Below are 24,307 nucleotides of genomic sequence, written 5' to 3'. Positions count from 1 at the left end.
TAATTAAGGCACTCCATTCGGATTGAGTCTGCGTAGGTTTCTATCCAAGGGATGGTTGGGATTTATTGCTCATGTAATGTCATTCAGGGATGATTGAGGCTGGTCACTCTCATCTTAAATGTCTGGACCAACTTGCCTAGCCCCAGGCTCGTATGCTTCTCATGGGGCAACAAAGGATTGGATGATGGATGGATGGATGGATGAAAAAAGCTGGAGGTGAAATAATTATTTACTTGGTACATCTGTAAAAGTGTGTTATGTATTTTTACACCTATGGCTTATGACAGTATTGTTATAAAATTTTGTAATTAAATTATTATTATTATTTTATAGTCAAGTAATTTAATCCTAAACAAACTTTGAAATATGTATTATAGTCAGCATGTTCTGTAACTTGATAAAGCACTGTACAAGATGTCATAATACCTAATACTGTTAGTGTCATAAATACTTCCTTCTCATAGAATTCTGTTATGATGTGGTCATGGCTGAATGTATGGAGGCCTTCTGTCTCTAGATTCCTGACATGTGTACAGTCAGCAAAAGAAAAATACAGAGTATCTTGCCCCTGGGGGATTCAGTGGATATCATAGTGAAGAAACTCCTCATAATGTGCACAAATGGATCTCTTAAGTTTGTGCCTCATTTTATATTGTATCGTGTGTTGTGAGATTTTATGTATTTTCAAGCACTGGAAATACCATGAGAAGTATAGGCATTTACATCACAGAGTTGTCCATATATAAAAATGGTTCATTTTGATGTCAGATTTTTTGATGGCGCAGGAGGCATGTTACTTTACTTGCATATTAATGTAATAGACGTCATTGGCAGTGGCAAAGACAGACTGAGGAAGATGTTCCGGAGCTGACTAGTTTTGCACATGAAAGGGTGAGAGTACTGTGTAATGCAGTAGAGAAACTTACACTTTATTTCCTTGTATGCTTTTTCATCTTCAAGCCCTGCCCTTTCTAACCCTTTGCAGCCACCTAGAGAAAATACACATGTGCTCAGTCTTTGGTTGGGTTTTTAAATTTTGGCATAATATATTTGCATGTTTACTCCTGTACATTTACAACATTGACTAAATGCGCTCCCATAGCTTTATATATATATAGTAGGTACATAATGCTTGTTTTGGTCCCAAGTGCACTTTGATCTTGGTCATCCCAATTTTCAGACCATTGTACAAGCACAGTGAAGTATCGCAGTATTATCCTAGCATGGCATTGTTGAGATAAGCTCCACTTCCCTGTACTTGTACACAGGTTTGATTGTCCTTAAGGTGCCACAAAATGAACTCTGAGAAAGGAGAAATGAATTGTGGGTTACAATATATAGAAACCTGTTTTTCAAATGATTGATGTAATCTCGGCCTTAGTAATGTCATTCTTAAATTAAAACAACTTGTTTTATGATTATTTTCATGTAAAAAAGGAGGAACCAAAGGCTGAAGGCCTTCTTTATTTAACATGGCCCATATACTTTCACTGCTAATATGTAAGTATGATTTTCAAACTGTTTGCCCAGATCTGCACTCAGGTATACAGCGCATGTAGACACTTCAAGACTTTTTAATATTTTGCATTAACTTTCAGCTATATGCTCAGCATTTTCATCTACTTTAACCTTTGAAATCGAGCTTTCATTGATGATGCTTTTGTCTTTATTGTTTACAGTAGAGTAAACACGTCTTGCTTGTATCTAAAGGGTGCATTGTTGTTATCCTAGGAAGCTTTATAACATCTTTTCCTATAAGGTATATTACATATTCTTTTGTACACCATGTTATATATGAGTACATTGATAAAATTTTTATGATGACATATAAACAGCATGCAAGAATGTATTACCTTACCAGATACCAAAATAAACTGCTATGGCAGAGGTGCTAGAAATCTTCCTTAACCAAAGAGAATATGGGCATTGGTCCATCCTCACTTCCTCCAGCTGATTGTTGAGATGTAGACAGACAGCAAAATTGATAGTGATGGCTTAGTATATTTGAATGGGAATGTGTATCCCTCAATTTTTTAGCTGTCACATTTTTGCCTTAAGTTTTTGTTAATATTTTCTGTGGTCAAAGCTTTTCCCATATATATATATATATATATATATATATATATATATATATATATGTGTGTGTGTGTGTGTGTGTGTGTGTGTGTAGTTCGTTGCTTGCTATCATAGCTGGCCGGCTTTGTGCTGTTTTGTTGGTTTTATTTTCATTTTGTACTAGGTTGAAGATCTGTATTTGGGTTTATCTAAAATTCTTTAATATTCATAACGTATTTGCTGAACAGCAATTTACCCATTCCATTTTTCTTTTTACCCCTTCAGTATGGTGATGTCATTTTGTAGTTTATTATTGCTGCTACCAGACAAGTTTTAAAAATTTAAGAGTGCTCCCTGGTGGAAGAACTATGAAGAGTATCTCTAACCCTTCCAGTTCATAAAATATCTCCAACTAAATAAAAATAATCTTTATATAGCAGCATTACAGTATAAAGGATGTCCTAATGCTGAATGGGTTTAAATTAGTATAGTCATTTTTTTTCTCCCATTTTCTGCAACCTGATTCTGTTTAATCACCATCACGCACTGTAACATCACAATTAAAAGTTTGCCAACCATCCCATTCCAGCATCACGTCTTGCCTTCCAAATTCCTCTTCTCTCTCCAGATATCTGAGAGTAGCCTTCTTTCTCATACTCTTTTGGTGTGTGGTTCATGTTAATATCACAGAAATTTTTCATGTAACATTGTCTCATTGCTACAACTGGAATAGAAATATTGGCAAACTTTTGACTGTGGTAGTTGATTGTGATAGTACCTCTTATGTACTGCACTGGTGATCTTCCTTCTTTCAGTCCCACTCCACCTCACTAGTTCAGCCATAACATACCTCACTGTTTTGCCTGGCTTTCATAATAATTTCCCTTCCTCTCATTGTAACCATTCCCCACTCTTTCCTTTGCTTTACATCTTAACTGCTCTCCACCTCCATCTCACTCCCCCACTTCCCATCTCACTCCCCCACTTTCCGTTTTACTCCCCCACTTCCTGTCTTACTCCCCCACTTCCCGTCTTACTCCCCCACTTCCTCTCTCACTCTCCCATTTCCCCTCTCTCTCTCGCTCCCCACCACCCCTCCCTCTCACTCCCCCCATCTCCCCTCTCTCTCACTCCCCCTCAGACACCTTCTCTTCTCATATCTTTCCTCTTCATCCTCTTACACCTGTTGTAAGTTATCTTTTTGGATATACAGTACTTCTTTATTTCAACCCCATTGAAGATGAAAAAAAAAAAAAAAGCCAATCAGAATCCCATTGCTATATAAAGCTGACTTTTGCTAGTTTTCCTCCACCCAAATTGATCTTTTAGAACATCCCTGATTAAGAACAGGGATTATGTGTTGAAAATAGCCTCCCCCCCCCTCTCTCTCTCTCTCGTTTTTATGCTGTTGTTGATAGCATGTTTGTCTCCTTTCTTGCTATCTGAACCCTACTGCACTTCATCTTTGGGTGGGAAAAGAGATTGGGATGTTAATGATGATAGTGTTGACAGTGGTGGTGGTAATGCCTGCAGGTGGTGGTGGGAGGCAGCATCGTTGACTTCGTGGCCACCGTCAAGGAACCGCAGCTTAAGGTATGGTGTTAATTAGTTTTTAACCCCATCTGCTCAAGGACGTCAGTTTTATTTTACTCTCAGCAGTCAGTTTCATGCAGCTTCACATAGACTTTTGAAATTGATAGGATAGGTACAACTGCCTATGGCCGAAGTTAATGTTCTCTCTTGCAGTAATTTATCTGTTTCTCTTCCTTTTGACTTTAGTACTTTGTTTTTTGTGATCATTTGCAGTGACGTTGCTTTTATTTTCCCTCCATGATTAGAAGAGCTGTCAAAATCCAGCAAATACTGTATAAGTGTTCAGTTAAGGATATCCAGCATATCTAAGGTTTTTACAAAATGAGGTAAGGCATCAAGAGGGCTATCCGTGCATTGTTGTGCTGCTTGTTGACCGGATTGAAGTATTAAATGTTTGATAGTGAAGGGATAGAGATAAAAAACGTTTAGTAAATAACTGGATGGAGTATAAAACGTTTGTAAATGAGTGGATGGAGGTATAAAAAATTTGTAAATGTATGTCCAGATACTGTGTCAAATGTTTGTAAATGGATGAAAGGAATTATGTAAAACGCCTTAGTGGTAGGTGTGGGTGCTTACCATCCACTCACCCGATGTTGTGGTGCTCTCGGGTGTCTATCCTTTCCTCCTTCCTTCTTTCCTTCCTCTTCTGTCGTTCTTTACTTCATACTTTCCTCTTCCTTCTGCCTATGGGTGAGTCAACACTGAGTGACAAGCCAAATGGTTTCCTGTACACCAGGGAACAATTTACTTTTGCTGGGTGGTAACCATATAACCAAATTATGGCGCTTGGTGGTTTAGTGGGTAATTACGGCACTCCAGTCGGATTAAGCCTGTGAAGGTTTATGTCCAAAGGGTGGTTGGAGTGTATTGCTCATATAATGCCACTCAGGGATGAGTGAGGCCAGTCACTCTCATCTTAAATGTCAGAACTAACTTGCCTAGCCCCGGGCTCCTACGCTTCTCATGGGGCAACGTAGGATTGGATGATGATGATGATGAATGTCAGGAAATGGGTGTCCAGGAATGTAAAACGTTAAGTGAATGTGAAAATACATCACGTTCCAGCAGCACCCTTGAGCCAAACTTAAGAAGAGCAAACATTTGGAAACGCATTAGTCGGGATTTACTTTGCTCGCATGCTATGCAAATATTGTTAATCTGAAGTTGGAGTCGCTCGGTCATTCACGCACGAGGAAATGAAGGAGAGGGAGAGAGAGTAGGGAAGGAAAGAAGCAAAGAGGTGGTAGATAGATAAATAAATAGGAAAGTGATTTTGGTGCGGTGTGAATGGTATGGTGTATAGCCGAAGGTGATTTTGTGTAATGTCAAAGGGTGGTATGGTGTGTGGTATGGGAAAGTGATTTTGTGTGGTGCGGTGTAAAGGGTAGTTATGGTGTTTGATGTGGTGTGGGAGGGTAATATTGTGTGATTCAGTGTGAGGGTGGTGTGGTGTGATGTCGCTGAAGTGTACGGGAGTGAAGTGCTTCGTTCCCGAAAACTAAACCTCATTGTTCCCTCATCTACATATACGTCAACGTAGTGAAGAAGTAACCACTAACCAGTCTATAAGTGAGGACCCCCCATCTCCATCTCTCTCTCTCTCTCGCCATCCTCTGTACCTCTCACTTCTCCATCTTTCCTCTCTCCCGCCATCTTTTCTCCCCACTGTTTCTTCTCCACCCCTCCCCCATCTCTCCTACCTCCCCAGGGGAAAGGAAGCTCAGTGGTAGAACGTCGGACTCGGGAACGGGGGGTCGTGAGTTTGATCCACGCCCGGTTTGCCATGCCAGGAGGGGTAGCACCCTCCTGTCACCTAGCAGGGCTATATGATCGAATAAAGTCTAGCTCGGGGGAACATTTCCCCTTTTCCTACCTCCTCAACTCATTCTCATCTCGTTCCCCTCCAAAAGACTCATTAAAATCCCATTGGTGTGACTCGCAATCCATACTTCTAATGGAAGTGGCTGTCAACCGCTGACCTCCCCAACCCTCTCTCTCTCTCTCTCTCTGGTGTGTGTGAAAACATTCGATTTTATATTTTATCAGATATTTTACATGGACTCTTACGTCAATGAGAGCTTGTGTTTTATTTTTTCGTTTTTATAAGATAGGAGAATAACTGCAGTGGTCCAGCCAAATATGTTAGGAGCTTAACTGCAGTAGTCCTGCTGACCCATTAAAGATAAAAAACGTTTTTTGATGTGAAAAATATAAGATGATAAATTCTGATCAATCTTAACCCGGGGTCAGTTGTAGAGCGCCTGACTCTAGGTCGTAGGGTCGAGAGTTCACGCCCCTCCCGAGTAGCTGCCCTGCTGGGAGAGGTAGCGCTCTCCTGTCACCGAACGGGGTTATATGATCTATCAGGGTCTAGCTTGGGGTTTCCGCATATAAATGGTCAGATTCAGTCTTAACTTTGGATCTCGTGAGATTTTTTTCTTAGGTTTTAAGATCGTCCACCGAAGCACTAGAATAGGCGAAATTCAGGAAAGCGGTGTAAATTTTCTTGTCAAGTATACTGGACCCGAGAGCAAGCTTTTTGACCCTAGTTTATTTGTGGCAGTGTGTAAAGACTAAACACGTAGATGGCTTTTTTTTTTTTTTTTTTTTTTTTTTTTACTGCGTCGATAGCGTGTGGGTACGTTTACGATGCATGCCACAGCACGGTGTTTACGCGGGAAAGGAATGGGCGCCACACAACCCATTTGGCACTCGAACGAAACTACACTCCCCTTCAACGTTTTATTACCGATTACACCGGAGTCCCTCTGGTATAAAGATGATTTCGTTACATCTTTTCCCATGCGATTTATTTTTGTTGAGCCGTATTTGCTCTGGATAAAGGTACATCAGCTCTTTTACGATTTATTCTGCTTATAACACCTTAATACTCCTGTGCGCGTTATCATTATATCTGTTTATATATCTGTCTATCTATCTATCTCTCTAAATTCTCTCTCTCTCTCTCTCTCTCTCTCTCTCTCTCTCTCTCTCTCTCTATATATATATATATATATATATATATATATATATATATATCGAGAGAAATTCCAAAATCTATAGCCTATAGCGTGCATTAGAATCTCACTAGAGGATCTTAAGGTGTCATGTGCAAAATAAATCGCTGAGGAAGAGGGTGTTACGGATCTCCGAAGTCAATGAGGGTACGACTGATTTTGACAGTCAGTATGATGTGATATGCCATATTCCCCCACCCACCCACACATAAGACGATGGTATGTTTTATATATTTTTTGTGGAGTGGAAGTTGAAGAAGTAGGTGGTTGAAGGGATAGGGGATGGAGTTGAAGGGGTAAGGGGGTTGAAGATTGAGGTTGAGGCGTTGAAAGGGAGTGAGGGGTGATAGTTTAGGGGTGGGGGACAAGTGGAGGTTTGAAGGATGGGGATGATTTTTTTTATTTTTTATTTTTAAGGGTGAAGGGGAGAGAGTAGGGATGTTCAGGGAGGAGGGGGTAAAGGGGGTTTGCCTGAAGAGTGGGGGTTGAGGGGGAGGGGTGGGGGTGGTGAGGAAGGAAGAGGGTATTTTACTTACCCAACGCTGTGTCCGTCCATTAGTACTTCGAGTTTGGCTTAATGGCCGTCCTCCACTTTGGTGATGAAACTGAGAGAGTGATGGAGCGAGTGACCACCTTGCTTCCGTCTTCCGTTTCTTTCCCTCCTTCCTCCTCCCTCACTCTCCTCAATACTCCTTTTCTTCTACCTTCCTACCTCCCCCCCCTCCTCCAAGTCTTCCCCATATCTTTTTTTGTTTAGGTGAATCATTTGAGTGTAAAAAAAGTTGCCCTTAATCATATAATGGGCTTAACAACTCTAACTGCAGCTACAGCCAGACGATTTTATTCAGCTGGAAGTAGGCTACCTTTAACCTCAATACGTTGCTGGCGCTCCAATATATTTTTCCCTTCCTGATCCACGCCTCTCCTGCCATGAAAATTGCCAGGTCTCACACTGCCTTTACCCATTACCATATCGGCTTACGTGTGGTGTGTGTGTTTGTGTGTGTGTGTGTTGAAACTGTGTGTTATGATAACGCTCACTCCTTTTTTCCCAAATTCTTTCCGTTTTACCTTCACCAGCCTATGTTTCCTTCTTCCCTCCTTCCAGTCCCCTCCCCCCCTTCTCTCTCTCTCTCTCTCTCTCTCTCTCTCTCTCTCTCTCTCTCATTTCCTCGTATACACAGGAGGAGACAAAAAGGCCTGATTTAATTAGATTCTCGGAGGACGTTCCTACCTCCCTGACTGACTGGAGAGAGAGAGAGAGAGAGAGAGAGAGAGAGAGAGAGAGTCAGTGTTGTACCCATTGTCAAAGACTCAGGCTCTGACAACACGTAGATCAAAGCTCACACATTTTACCTTCCTCTCCTTCTTCCTTCCTTTCCTTCATCTTTCTCACTCTCCTTCCTTTCCGTTTCTCTCCTTTACGCCTTACGTTCCTCCTTCCCCTCCTTCCTTGTCTCATACTCTTTGCATCACTCCTTCCTTCCCTCCTTATCTCTTCCTTTCCTTCCGTACTGTCCTCCTTCCTCTCCTTCCTTGTCTCATATTCTTCCATCACTCCTTCCTCTCCTTCCTTGTCATATTCTTCCATCACTCCTTTCTTCCTTCCTTCGTAATCCTTCCTTTACTCCCATTCCTTCAGCAACCACTTCAATCAAAACACTCCTCCCGCTTTCCATGTCACATCCAGATCCCGACATGGCGTACCGAAGACAATGAAATACGCAGTTTACCTCTTACAAGGGATATAAAAACAAGTTCAGCATTAATTTTCGTTACAAAGGATGGAAATAACTATTGAAGGTTATTTTATTTCACACTGATTGTAGCTTACTTATGTGGATATATTTAATTGGTTCCATACACAAGCCTCCCATTGTCGTAAGGTCGGATGCGTAAACAATCTTAAGGAATTTTTAAGATAAAGAAGTCTCATATGTTAGTTGATTTTATAATGAAAGATTTCGTTTTGTCTGATTTTTATTTTTATATATTATTTATTTATTTATATTTGTTTGGTTTGAATGGGAAGTGAATAGTGCCCATATATACAGACATACATACATTGAGAGAGAGTAGCAATGGCACAAAGAATTAGACGACCTAGTTGCGAAATAATAGAAGCAATTCAGAGAGATGGACACAGGAAGCAAGACAGTGGAGAAAAAACGTAATTGCATCATTCACAAGAGATGAACCAATCAGCGGGTAATCTCTCTCTCTCTCTCTCTCTCTCTCTCTCTCCTTGTATCGTAAATATTTCTGGTGCATTAGTTTCCCTCTGTTCCACCTCCCTTGGGTCAACATTATGTGGGAAGTGGAGAGAGAGAGAGAGAGAGAGAGAGAGAGAGAGAGAGAGAGTAGAAAGGGAGGTATGTGGAGAGGGAGAAGAAAAGGAAATAGGAAGGAAGGAAGGAAGGATAGCAGAGAGGGAGGGGAAAGGGGAGGAAGGGAAGGTGGGACGAATAGGGATCGGGAAGGAACAGAGGGGGAGAAGGAGGAAAAGAGATTGTGTTAAGAAAGGGGATTGTATTGTGGCTAGTGGAATTAAACCCTTGCCAAGTATGCAATCCGGATGTAATAGTTTCCCCATCATCTTACGACAAACACACACATACACACACACACACACACACAGAAAATGAAAAAGGATTAAGGCGTCTGGCTGCAGATAGATGGCTAGGTAGGTGGATATATGGAATTTCTACGTGGGAAAACACTATGTACAGGAAGTAAGACCAAGGGAGAGATTGTCTAAATATCCCAAACTTCAATTCGGGAAAAGCTGGGAAATGTAAGTGACCAGTGGAGTAGGAAAGTTGGATTAGAAGTTAAACAGCAAGATAGGAAGGCAAATTCACTCTGGGGAAAACAGATTATGCTATACAGGAAGCCAGACCAAGGCAGTGGGTGTCTGAATATTCCCAACGGCATCAAGGGAAAAGTCGGGCAATGTAACTGAGGACTGGAATGGGACCTTTGGGTGATGAGAGGTACAGGCAGGAAAGGGTAGTGTAGTTTGGTCTGACGTGGTTCTGTTGCCATGAGTTGACGTCTTTCAGGTTTGATTCTTGATGCTAATTGGCGATACTATAGTGTGTTTATTGCAGTGTATTTAGTGTGTTTATTTTGGTGTGTTCATTCTAGGGTATTTATTGTACCGTATTTATTCTAGTGTGTTTATTCTCATGTATTTAGGAGTATTGAAGCTTGTTTATTCTAGTCTGACAAGGATCTCTAACCCCTTTCAGTTCAGTTGTTGGCCAAGTGTAGTCAGATATTAATGTTGAGTTGACCAGCAACCAATGAGACTCAGTCCGACCTTATAACTAAGACGCATCGAATTTCATGCAACCAGGGCATAGTATTAAAGTTTTGAGTTCCCAAGTGCCGTCAGACAAAAAAAGAAAAACCAAAAAAGAAGACTGTAATGAACTTTAAAAATACACAGGTTTAATGGAGATTTTTTAAAAACTCTACTCCGGGAAGTGACCAAAACCTAAATAAATCCGTTTGAATATAGTGAAAGGATTTACTAATGAGTCCATTGAGGTAAAAGGATTAATTGAAATATGTATAGAGTTCCATGCGGGAGAGGGGAGATGAAAAGAACGAAGGGAGAAAAGTAAGGAGTAAATACGGAGAAGTAGGAGGGAAGGGAGAAACGGAGAGTAGGGGAGCTGAGAGGAGAGAGGAAGGGTGCAGGAAACCATGTAGGTAATTGATTTTGAGAGTGTTTTCTCCGTAGGAAAAAGTACATCCCAGCTTTAAGAAAACAAAATTACAGTATGTAATTAACTGGTAATGTCATAGGTTCATTGGTAATGGAGGTGGAAGGCCTTGTCGCTCACCAACAGGGGCCAACAGGCTCGCGCATCTTCTTTGTCTTCCCGTTTTCTAAACGATACGTAAGATAAGAATCTGTGAGTCATTTTTCATCGCTCAGGTCGGGTTTGCCGCCACTGTGTTACAACGAGGAATTTAAAACTGGACAACCGCGGAAAGAAATGACAGGTGTGTGAAGATTTGTTGGATCTTATTACGTTTGGTGGAGGCTACTGATCACGTGACCGCACCTGTCCAATCAGGTGCCAGGACGCCGGGATGGGGCAGCATTGCAACGCGTCGTTACGAACGTGTAGGTTGTGTTGGCGTCCTTGGCGGCGATTTGATTGCACAAACATCGTAATTACATCATGGAAGTGGCGGCAAGACTGCAAAAAGTTAGTGGAAGTTGCCGGGGTTCGTTTGGAGAGAAGTAGCAACATCTTGCAGGGAAATCCAGGTGATAATGTGCGTAGACAGGTGTGCGGGTTGTGGGTCGGGACGGAAGCCATTTTGAATGAGTAACGGTTAGCTCAGGTAAGGGATTCTCGCGTCATCTCATTCCAGGGAATTTTTTATTATTAATTTATTGTAATTTAATGAAACGCGAGGGAAATTGTTGCTGATATAATTGATCAACTCGGAAGTAAAGAAATAATTGGAGATTTTGTCGGTATGTTAATGAATTAAATTGGCGCTGTTGTTGTTGTTTGTTATCTGTTTATTAGTGTTGTGTTCTGTCATTCTTAATTTAGTTTATTATTGTTTACTGTTTTATTATTATTATTATTATTATTAGTTTTATCATTAAAACTATTCACTCTTCAAGCCTTCATCTTCTTTCTTCATCTATCTACCACCACCCCTACCACCACCACCACTACAACAACAACAACAACAACAACTACTACTACTACTACTACTACAATTTTCACCACTGGAACTACTACTGTTGCTGCTGATACTACTACTACCGTACTGATTTATTCATATATATATATATATATATATATATATATATATAATATATATATATATATATATATATATATATATATATATATATATATAATGAATACGGTATATTAATATTTTTTATTATAATTATTATTATTATTATTGTTATTTATATTATAACAACAATAACAACTGCTACTACTACTACTACTACCACCGCTGCTACTACAATTCTATTAATTACTAATTACTACTGCTACTACTACTACTATTAATTTTTAGATATTTTTATTATTATTATTATTATTATTATAAACTCATGCATTGTTTGCAATGTTAAATAGGAGATATTATTATTTATTATTATTATTGTTGTTGTGACATTATTATTATTAGTATTTTACACTTCTGTCTTTCCTTCATTCTTTCCTCTTCTGCCTGTGGGTGACACTACACTGAGTGACAAGCCAAATGGTTTCCTGTACACCAGGGCCCGTATTAATAAAAACTCCTAGGAGTAAAAAGTTCCTCTCAAAGTGAAATTTGGCTCCTAACTTCTAGAAGTACTCCTAAAAGTTACTTTCAACTCCTAAGTTTACTCGTAAAATCGCTCATAAGTAAAAGTCCTCCACGAGGACTTATAAGGAGTTAGTAGGGCTTTTAGTGACAGTAAACACAGTAGCTGCGTCCCTCAAACACCAAGAATCAAGACAACATTGACCATGGCTGACCGATACCACCCACCACGCAGAAATTTTCGAGCTCGGAAGGATGCATTCAAGGAATATGATGATCAAGAACTTGTAAGAAGGTACCGTTTCGAACATGAGGGCATTCTGTTAATTACTGATTTAGTAAGAGATGTACTGGAAAGGCCCACACATCGAAACCATCCTCTCACACCCAAGATGGAAGTGTTGACACTATTAAGGTACCTTGCAACTGGAAAAATGCAGCAGAGTAATTGTGATGACTTTGGACCATCGCAGCCATCAGTGAGCAATGTGGTAACGGAAACACTCTATGCTCTAACTGCTCCACACATTGTTAAGAGGTTTGTGAAGTTCCCTCGTACACTCCCTGACCTACAAAGAACTGGAAGAAAATTTCTGGCGAATTGCTGGCTTTGGTGTGATTGATGGTACTCGCATACGAATTGTGGCACCACAACAGTGTGAAGTGTATGTGAATAGGAAAAATTACCACAGCACATTCAGTTGGCGTTTGATAGTGAATATAAAATGCTGGACGTGGTTGCAAGGTGGCCTGGATCAACACATGATGCCCAAATTTGGCAAGAAAGTGGATGAGAGGAAGCAGCATGCATTTGCAATTGCAGCACATGCATGCTTTTTCATGGCCGAGGTGTTCCCCGGGCCGAAGTTCCCTTTTATAATTCTTTTTCTTTCTCCAATGCCTTCTGCCAGCACGAGACACTTGCTCCGTCCAGATTCTCTTTCTCCGGAATTTATCTGCAGCCGTGGTATGTTGAAATTGTACCATTGTTGACGGTTACTGTACCACGCGTACACACAATGCTCCGATGGTAGCAGGCACGATCAGCTGACCACACGATATGTTTACATTTTATCCATTTTATCGACATTCGTAAAGAATCATAATATATGATCAAATAGATGTTGTTTCTATATATAAAAACTAGTTTTTCATTTTTAAACTACTTACTGATACTCTATGGCTTTCTAATGGTAATTTATTAAATATATTAAGCAGAGGTTCTTTGTGTTGGTAACACTTCATGGTACGAGCGAAATTACAACTACGAGTCCTCCTAGGAGGAACTTCTAGAAGCAACTCTCATCTACAGCCACTTTTAGTAGTAATTTTAGGAGTACTCCTAGAAGTTTTTATTAATACCGGCACAGGAAACCATTTACTACGCTGGGTGGTAACCATATAACCAAATTTTGGCGCCTGGTGGTTTTTGAGTAATTGTTGCGCTCCAATCGGATTGAGCCGGTGAAGGTTTATATCTAAGCGGTAGTTGGGGTTGATTGCTCATGTAATGCCACTCAGGGATGAGTGAGGCTGGTCACTCATCTTAAATGTCGGGACCAACTGCCTAGCCCCGGGCTCCTATGCTCATCATGGGGCAATGTAGGATTGGATGATGGATGGTTTATTATTATTATTATTGTTATTATTATCTGAGTTCCGATGTTTGCATGGTTTGTTGACACGGCTACGGTGTTTGCATTTAAAAAACTAATGTGCGATGCTTGCGATCGTAACTATTTTGCTTTGTGTGTGTGTGTGTGTGTGTGTGTGTGTGTGTGTGTGTGTTTTAGTAAATTGAGATGTTTGCAGGTCATGTTGTTTAGTCTTTTATATATGGTTGTGATGTTTGCAGTGTATGTTAGTTTGGCTTCGTGGGGGATGTTTACAGGGTATAATTAGGCATATTGCGATGTTTACAGGGTGTTATTTTGGCCCTTTTATAATTTAGCCAAGATGTTTGCTAGAATTTTTCACTGTTTTTTCGAATTAAACTGATGTTTGCTGTGAATGTTTACTGGGTTCATATATGTGTAAAAAACATTATATTTAACAGGTTTGTGCATTTGCCTCGGTAACATTTTTTTTAGTCTTCCTTATTTTTCCAACTTTTTTTTTTCACCAACTATTAGTAAAGGATTGATTAAAATTGTATATGCCTCCAAAGTTTCTAGTAAATTCCTCACTGAATTAATAAATCAGCAGATAAAATAAATATGAAAATAGCAAGATTGGATTTACAAAAGCGTCGTGGTACTGAGAGAAGAGTAGCATTGTGTGTGTGTGTGTGTGTGTGTGTAATTCACCGGGTCGGTCAGGATCACTTGATGTTCGTGATGGTCGTGATCGTCAGCTTTTACCCTCCCGGAAGGGAGCTGAAAGCTCATATAGTCCGATCCAAGGACAAGGCTGTGACCTTCACATACGTACACACCCGTCCCCTTGCTCGAGGGGGACAGTAACCACCCACTTCGTCAGTGAAACTTTTCGCAACCTGAGCGAGGCGCGAACTCCCGTGTGTGTGTGTGTGTGTGTGTGTGTGTGTGTGTGTGTGTGTGTGTAAGGAGAATGGATGATGGAAGGGAGGTAAATGACAAGAAGGAGGGAGGGGAAGGATAGGAAGGAGGGGGTGAAGGACAGAAAGGAGGGGGTGAAGGATAGGAAGGAGGGAGATGAAAGACAGGAAGGAGGGGGTGAAGGATAGGAAGGATGTGAAGTATGGGAGAGAAGACCCTAACTCAATACCCGCCCCCCCCAATCCCTTAGTCCTAATTCAACGGAGGCGGTGGGGGACAAAGGAGGTGGGGGAGTTATCAGTTGTATAACTCTCTCTCTCTCTCTCTCTATCTCTCTCTCTCTCTCTCTGTAATAAAGTGGCAGGTAAACATTTTTCCTTTTTTCTTATAACTATTATCATTATTTTTTAGTCACTATTATTTTCACCTTCGTTATACACTGCATCATGTTTCTCGCTTATACCTTCCGCAGTAGATTTCTTTTACATAAATTTCAGTGTATCTTTCTTAGTTGCAGTTGCTTAAAGGCCGCTTTCTGCGGCCTCCTCTCGATGTCAAATCACTTCCTACCTTCAGTCGCAAATGAGTCATAACTCGGAAACCGGGGGCCCGACTGGCTTGGATATTGTTTTATTTTTCAAGGTAGAGCATTTTGATGGTACAGTACCTTGCTCTAGAAAAAATTGCGCTACATTCGCCGGTTTTTACTGTTACGGCAACAAACTTACAGAAATCGGATCATTGTAATAAAGATTATTCCCTTTCTATAACCCTATCTCACATCTTTTTAAATATTACTTATATCGGATTATTTCCTCGTAACATTTTTGCTCTTCTCGTAACTTACAACCGTGTTTTAGGCGACGTAGGAACCTTAGCACTTATAATTTATGATCTTTTTCGTCTGTTTTATTGTTAACGCTATACATAGTCTGCTTCAGTGACGTACACAAGTGGTTAAGAAAGTAACGTCACGATATCTCCAAAGCATCTCGATATACGGCCTGCGCGTACGAGAAATTTCCAACTTCTAATTAATCAATAGGAAGACTTGCGTTTACTGTTCATTGCGGTATTCAGAAAAAGTAAAACAGGTTCTCGGATAGTTACGAGGGAATGTTGCTTACGAGAGAGTGAATGTATCGGTCATGAATGTGCATGGAACGTGTGTGCATGGAAGAGCTGTCACGCGTACAGTACATCATTGTTAATTAATCTAGCTTCATTTCTCAACCATCGTCCTAAAAAATTTTACTGCGTATCTCTGTCTATGTATGTATGTCTGTATATCTGTCTCGATAAGTCTCTATAAATAATTGAAAATAATAATAAAAGGCAAAAGACAGTTACAGAACACGACAATTTTTATCTGCTCATGAAAGATTTCCTAAAGGCTTTTTACGCAAACCTGGCCTAAATTTTCCTCCTTTGATAGCGTATTTCACAGCTCATTGACAGAATGAGACAATAAGAATGTGCTACGGCTTTACATTCTTTCCATAGCACTTTGTGGCTAGCGTCATAATCTAGTGTCAATCTTTTCTTTAAACTGAGCATTGACGATGAAGAGATGGAAATTATAGGTCAGGTTAGACGAAAAAATGTAGAGAGAGAATTAACCTGTGATAATTTTAACCTGCACAATAATATGACTGAAACACAAACTACACCCTGTTTACGCTAATTTGGCCTAAAATTGCAGTCTCTCCGTCTTGAATGAAGAGTTGTAGCAACAAAGCAAAGTCTGAAAATGGTTCTTGTCATGAAGAAGTGCTCTAAAAAGGAGGTAGAGGCATATCATTGTCTTCTACCACGTAGCTACGCGATTTAATATGCAAAGGACGAAAATCTGGGTCAAGTTAAAATCGGTTCAGTACTGTATTTGATAAGCTGTTGTCAGATAAAACTCTTGCACCGTGTAACACCAAAACTTAGGCATTTTTGTTGTTTGTGTAGTTCCAAACACTAACAAGAAAAGTTATTCGTGTGTTACAGTGTTCCGTATTGGAGTGCAAACATATGTGGCAGAGTATCGACTAATAATAGCATATTGATCTAAAATCAGCAACACAGTGTAAACGTGCTGAACTAAACAGCTTTGCAACCATAAATTTTCGTTTTAAGTTTGGTCATCGCTACCCAGGTAAGGAGAATACACAAAGCAAGGCACCTTGACCCGTTGCCATGGTTAGCCTACCGTGTGGTGTTGATGCATGATGGTGTCCAGTCTGGGGGTATGTCACCTCTCAGCTTTGCTGTTACGCCACGTATGCGGTTTTCCTTAACTAATCAGACGACAGGAAAAATACGTCTCAGCTTTAAGAAAAAAAAAAAGCACAATATGTAATTAACTGGTAATGTCATAGGTTCATTGGTAATGGAGGTGGAAGGCCTTGTCGCTCACCAACAGGGGCCAACAGGCTCGCTCATCTTCTTTGTCTTCCCGTTTTCTAAACGATACGTAAGATAAGAATCTGTGTGTCATTTTTCATCGCTCAGGTCGGGTTTGCCGCCACTGTGTTACAACGAGGAATTTAAAACTGGACAACCGGGGAAAGAAATGACAGGTGTGTGAAGATTTGTTGGATCTTATTATGTTTGGCGACGGGTACTGGTCACGTGACCGCACCTGGCCAATCAGGAGCCAGGACGCCGCGATGGGGCAGCATTGCACCTCGCCGTTACGTACGTGTAGGTTGTGTTGGCGTCCTTGGCGGTTATTTGATTGCACAAACATGGTAATTACATCACGGAAGTGGCGGCAAGACTGCAAAAAGTTTGTGGAAGTTGCCGGGGTTCGTTTGGAGAGGAGAAGAAGCAGCATCTTGCAGGGAAACTCAGGTTATGAGGTGGGTAGACAGGTGTGTGGGTTGTGGGTGGGGACGGAAGCCATTTTGAATGAGTAACGGTTAGCTCAGGTAAGGGAGTTCTCGCGTCATCTCAGGTCAGCGAATTTTTTATTATTATTATATTGTAATTTAATGAAACGCAAGGGAAATTGTTGCTGATATAATTGATCAGGTCGGAAATAAAGAATTGACTGGATATTTTGTCGTCTTGTTTCGGGAGTGGAATGAACGCTGAGAGTAGAGGTTGCGCAAGGTGGTAGTGTTGCGCAGCGAGGTAACTGACTGCACGCGCCGTCTTGTTAATGCGTTACATTGGCGCTGTTCTTGTTGTTAGTTATTTATCTTTATTATTGTTGCGTTCTATAGTTCTTAATTTATTATTATTGCTTACTCTTTTGTTATATTACGGTATATTATATTATTATTATTATTATTATTATTATTATTTACTAATAATACTACTAGTTTTATTATTATTATTATTATTATTATCATCATTATAACTACTGCTTTTACTACTTTTCTATTCTTCATCTTTTTCTTAATCTTCTGTCTACCACCATCACCACCACTACTGCTACTACCACTACTAGTACTACTGCTTTTACTACTACTACTACTATTTTCACCGCTGATACTACTACTACTGCTGTTGCTGAGAGTACTACTATCACCACTACTATTACTGTTTTTATTCGTTTATCTGTATACTGTATATATATATATATATATATATATATATATATATATATATATATACGGTATATTATTATTCATATTATTATTATTATTATTTTCATTACTACTACTACTACTACTAATTTTTATAATATTATTATTGTTATCATTATTAATTATTTTTTATTATCACATTATTATTATTATTATATACGTTGCGATGTTTGCAAGGTTTGTTGACACGGCTACAGTTTTTACATTTTAAAAAACTAATCTGCGATGCTTGCGATGGTAACTTTTTTTTTTTTTAAGTCATTTGCGATGTTGTTTAGTCATATATGGTTGTGATAACAGTGTACGGGTATGTTGATTAGGCTTCTTGGGAATGTTTACAAGGTATATTAATTAGGCTTTTGTGATGTTTACAAGGCATGTTAATTAGACTTTTGCGATGTTGACAAGGTATGTTATTTAGGCTTTTTTTTTTTTTATAATACAACTGAGATGTTTGCTAGAATTCTTCACTTCGTTTTCTTTTTTTTTTTCTCGAATTATGCTGTGATGTTTGCAGTGGATGTTTACTGGGCTGTTGTATGTGTAAAAAACATTATACTGTATTTAGCAGGTTAGTCCATTCGCCGCGGTAACTTTTTTCACGTAAGTTTTCCTAATTTTTTCAGTATATATATATTTTTTCAACTCCCAGTAAAGGGTTGATTAAAGCTGGATATGCTTCCTTCATTTCCAATTAAATCACCTTACTTAATAAATCAGTAAATAAATAAAATGTGAAAATAGCAAGATTGGTGTTACAAAAGTGACGTGGTGCTGAGAGAAGAGGAACTGTCATTGTGTGTGTGTGTGTGTGTGTGTGTGTGTGTGTGTGTGTTTCATGTGGTTAGGTATTGTGTGTGTTTTGTGTGTGTGTGTGTGTGTGTGTGTGTGTGTGTGTGTGTGTGTGTGTTTCGTTGTGGTTGGGTCGTGTATTTCTAAATGGAACAGAGAGCAGGTTTAGGAGCTACACGTAATATTACCCTGAGTCTGGATTAACAAAGACTTAGGACCAGGTAGCTCTCCTCCGTAACTGTGAATTGTCTTTGTAGATCAAGAGATTGAATATTCATACACTGTCCATGTATAAGAAGAAAAGAAGACTAGTAAAGATCCCCTCACAGCTAAGAATTTTCCTTCCAGAACATTCCATCTAACCCTCTTCCCCCCTCAAAAAAAAAAAAAAAAAATAGAGGGGAAGGCTACGAGAGAGAAATTGTCGCTTAACTGATTTTTGAATTTAGGAAGGAAAAAGAAGGAAAATGTAGAATTTTCCCATTGTCTTAAAAAAAAAAAAAAACTGCAACATAGATTTTACAGTAAATGCGTTTGTGAATCCGCCTCTGCACAGTTACGACGGGGCGCAAATTATTACTCGGCTCTTCCACTTGGTCTGCGCGGGAGGAGGAAATGTTAGATAGGTAAATAAATAAATAAATACATACATAAAGACTGGGGTACGACAAAAAATTCATTGCTAGTGCGTTTGCGATTCCGTGGCTGCAAGTTTATGACGAGACCCGGAAAAAATTATTACGCGGCGCTTGCACTCGGTTTGCGCGGGAGGAAGAAATGTTTGGGAGGCCATAAAACTTGCCCGTAATTTGCACTCCTAAATGGCCTTCGAGGAAATGGTAGAAGTTTATGTATACCGTGAGTGGCGCGTTTGTTTTTGTAATTTCCTGGTTGTTTTCTGGGGATAGTTTTGTGTATTGTACGTTATTTGTGGGGTAGTGTATTGATAAAGACGAAGGATAATTTTTTTCTCGGGTAGTTCTCGGTTTGGACTCTCTCTCTCTCTCTCTCTCTCCTCTCTCTCTCTCTCTCTCTCTCTCTCTCTCTCTCTCTCTCTCCTCTCTCTCTCTCTCTCTCTCTCTCTCTCTCCTCTCTCTCTCTCTCTCTCTCTCTCTCTCTCTCTCTCGCCACTTCAGTTTTGGGATTTTTCCTCCCTTAGCACCTCTTCGTGAATAGCACCACATTCTAGCGCTTTTTCTTTGGTGCTTATTTCCATTAACTCGTTGACAGAAGGCGTTTTACATCTACGTCCTTTCTATTGCACTTCTTCATGACTGTCAGCACATTCTAGCATTAATCATGTGTTACAACTCAGCATTCAAGGTGGAGAGATGGCAGTTTCAGGTCATTCTTCCAGGTCATGCTGAAGTGAACAGAGTAGAGGTTCAGTAAAAAGCCTTCTTGACATTTACTTAAGATTGGATTAAGAAAACTGAAGTATTTTATGAAATGCATGAAATTTCAGAACCAGGTAATTCCTTCATTTAACCTCTTTTGTACGAAGGTCTCCAGATATCATGAAATGGCGAATATTTAGAGATTCTGAGTTGTTCATTGGCGTTCTTAGGAAGGGACGGATTTGGCTGACATTTTGGTAGTGTGTGTGTGTGTGTGTGTGTGTGTGTGTGTGTGTGTGTGTGTGTGTGTGTGCGTGCGCGTGTGTGTGTGTGTGTGTGTGTGTGTGCGTGCGCGCTTTTAATTCCCAAATGGAAGAGTTAGTTGGTATTTTCATTCCTTTGCTTACCAAGTTTAAAGCAGCCTTCCTCAACCTTTACCTTCCCTTCTCTTGTATCACCATCTCACTACCCTTCAGTCTCCAGTCATGCTCCTCTTTCGTATCCTCCCCTTCCTTCCTGGCCTCCTTTTCGTTCCTGGCCTCCTCTTCCATCCCGTCCTCTAACTTCCTGTCTTCGTGCTTCCTCCTCTTGCTTCCTGTCCTCCTCTTCCTTCCTTTTTTCCCTGTTCCTCCTTCCTTCAACTTTTCAGGCATTGTGTAGGTCATCCTGGGATCTGGAGTAGTGGTGTATTTTTGTGCATTTGTTCCTGTACAAGTGGGAGAAATTTCTCTCTCTCTCTCTCTCTCTCTCTCCCTCCCATATAACTTTCAGCGAGTATTTTTTTTTTTTTTTGCACCATTCTTTCTCTCACAAGCGTAAAAAGCTAAATACACTGAAAATTAATTAGTGCGCAAATAGAAGTAATAGAAGGTCAGGTATAGAGAGGTCAGGTCATTAGCACCTTCAAGACCATGACCTTTACTTAGGAGAGAGAGAGAGAGAACAGGTATACAAATATACTGATAGGTGTGAGACCCATGCGTAATTAACTCTGATGTATTTGGCGCATATGAGAGAGAGAGAGAGAGAGAGAGAGAGAATAGGTATACTACAGACAGGTAAATAAAACTCAGGTATGATTAATCGTGATATATTGGCGCATATAACAAGCTGTATAGGTAACAACAGGACACGGATGGGAACTTCAGGGCACCAGAATGGGGCTGGCCACTCACTAACCACCTTATAGAAAACGAGATGTGCTGACGGGGGGCTCTATTCCAGTTGGGGGGAAGGCGGCTTGTTGGCGTCTCTTGCTTAGTGATTTATTTTGTTATATATATATATATATATATATATATATATATATATATATATATATATATATTTATGTAGAACGTTAGTGTATTCTCTTGGGTTGTTTATGTAGTTTATATTGATGTATAAGAAATAAAAGCATGAAGGAAATAGTAGTAGTAGTAATAATAATAATAATAATAATAATGTATTACGGAAAATAAATCGCTAAGGAAGAGACGCTACGAAGCCTCTTTAACACCGAGAATACGAGCCCAAAGGATATTAATATTACACTTAGCGGAACACTTCAAAATGGGGTGTTGGGAAAGGAGAATGTGATATGTAGATTTTTCAGATTGTTATTATTTTTTTTGGCATCTATTTTTAGGTCTATTGGGGGTTTTATGAGTGATGTAAAAAAAGGCATTAGTCTACCTGCTGTTGCTTCTGCTTTTGCTGCTGCTGCGTTTTCTATGCGTGATTTAAAAAACAGCTCAGCGTATTAATTTGTGTTTATATATTTATCTCGTTTCCTAAGAGTATACGCGTTTCAAACCTCTTCAGCTGGATTACGCCCTTTTTTATAATTTAATCTTGCTATCTCCAGGCGATTTGATTTAACAGAAACTTTGGACGGGGCGGGGGAATTTTTGCATTTGGGTCGGGGAAACTTTCGGACTGGGGGGAGGGGAGGGGGGTTTACATTTAGCCTTCATCCCCTTCACTACAGGATCTCTCTCCCTTTAAAACCGATTAGAATAGATGGATGGTTATCTGACTTAAAAAAAAAAAAATCAGTGTTGGTAGAGCAAGAGTAAATTAACAAAATTCGTTTTCTGGCTGAATAGGGTTGAAACGCATAATCATTACATTTGGCGAGTACACGTACAGTACACTGGGATAACTGTTATTACATTATTCAAAGCGGCTCGTGTAGTAGTATGTATGGTACAAGTTTGTAATGTCTCAGCGATGGTTTGTGGTACAGTATAGTCACTACGTATTGTGTATAAATTAACCCGTCCACTACGATGACGTGTTCTGTATTGTGTTCTTGCTGCCTCCACATGATTGTATTCAATTTAGGAGAATACCGTAGTAATGAAGGGGTTAGTGAAGGCCGTATTCTACACCTCCAGTTTGAAGAGGCGTAGCCACGATTTTAAAAAGAGGTGGCCAAGGGGTGGCCAAGTCCACTCATGGGGTGGCCCAGGGAGAACACTCCGGGTTCGGAGGTATTCCCCCATATATTTGGAGTGGCCACTGGGGTGGTCAGACATATTTCAGAGGTAGTCAGCGACACCCTGGTCACCTCTTTGACAATGCCACTGCCAGTCTGAAGTTTCCAGAGCTGAATAAAATCGCGTGGAGGTAAGCGAGAATAAATTATATGAGACGTCGTGGTAGTGAAGGGGTTAAATACGGTATATAAATAAGGTAAACCTATGTAACATCAACCTAGTGGTGTACAATTGATAACAAATACCGCAGGATTAGTTTTTTAGTTTTTTTTCATTTTACTCCCTTCACTCCCATCACGTATTGGGTTTGTTCTTGCTGTCTCCACACGACTCCAGTCAGGTGAAGGGATAATATTAGAAATGGAGGGAGTAGGTAAAGCCTTCATTCCCCCTTCCAGCACGAGAGGTTATGCCACAGTTTAATGAAACCATGAGGAAGTAGCAAGAATAAACTAACGTCATCGTGATGAAGGGGCCCTTGGTACAAACACACCTCCTGCCCCGTTACAAGTGTTACATAATTCCAGGTTGTGTAGTCGAGTTAGGATTTATATATTTCGTATTTATTTCTTTATTTTTTACACGACATGCCTTAGAGGTGAGAAATTGCAATTCCTTAAACTGTTGAATAAAATGGTTTTCTTTTTTATTCTTCTCTTGCAGTCTCCAGACGATTTTATTCAACCTAGGAGACACTTTTGCATTGGAAGGGTTGGATGTAGCCTTCATTAACCCCTTCAGTACGAGAGGCATTTCTTACGTAGAGGAAAATCGATGGGAAGAAACAAGAGAAAATATGATTATATTGTGATCCTATTCAGGGGGTTAATATTTAGAAGTAAAATTTTCCTCGCAGTGATTTATTTGATTTACTTTTGCTATCGAGCCTGGTTTTCATTTTTTCTCATTTCAAAAATTTCTGGGGTTTTCCACTCTTCAAAATTTCGAAGGATTTTTACCTATTTTACAGTTTCTGATATATTTCACTCATTCTAAAAATGCGAGGGCTTTAACACAGTTCAAAATTTCTGAGATTTTCCATGCATTTTTTAAAAATTCAGTCTTTACTCGTTTCAGATTTCACAGGCTTTCTTGTGAATCTTTTTCCACCCATTTTGATATATATGAAATTTTCCGATCGTTAATAAAAAAAATTCTGATGATTTCCACACTTCAGAAATTTCAGGAACACTTTTCTTTCCTTTTATACATCTTAAGTCAAATGGAGGAAGTTCTTGATGATTTATGGCACTGATTTAAGTCATTTGTAGTCCGGGAGGGAAAATGGAAATTGGTGATGGAGGTGGACGGTTTAGTGGCGAGAGATGATGAGAATGTTTTTAGTTTTGTTTTTATTACATCTGTTTCACCTGTTTTTTTCATTGCGTTTAGTTTTGTTTTATCTGTTTCACCTGTTTTATTCATTGTTTTCATGGACACTACTCCTGTTTCTTTCATTTTTTTTCCTTCTTTTTTTCCCTTTTTTCATTCTTTTTCTTATTTTTTTTTTCTGTTTGAGTTACTGGATATCGCACAATGAAAAATTTCCGGATCGACTAGTGAAGTTTTTCCTTTGATTTTTTTTTTTTTTTTTTTTCTGGTTAGCACACGTTCAATAGAGGGAAAAGTTTTGGA

The 24,307-nt window shown here is 39.6% G+C and overlaps 1 protein-coding gene across 1 annotated transcript in view; it reads left to right on the top strand.

Annotated features, from left to right (window-relative positions):
* Window positions 1-24,307, top strand: part of LOC145411424 (uncharacterized) — a 532,564-nt gene that overhangs the window by 14,197 nt on the left and 494,060 nt on the right. The window contains exon 11 of the mRNA XM_080281464.1: window positions 3,589-3,648. Within this exon, the coding sequence (XP_080137590.1) occupies window positions 3,589-3,648 (60 nt within the window). The remainder of the gene's footprint in view (window positions 1-3,588; window positions 3,649-24,307) is intronic.

This window comes from Coenobita brevimanus, chromosome 89 (assembly GCF_032717465.1).
Source record: "Coenobita brevimanus isolate Jiangsu-jjx chromosome 89, ASM3271746v2, whole genome shotgun sequence".
Taxonomy (NCBI): Eukaryota; Metazoa; Arthropoda; class Malacostraca; order Decapoda; family Coenobitidae; genus Coenobita; species Coenobita brevimanus.
This window is presented reverse-complemented; position numbering and strand designations above follow the sequence as displayed.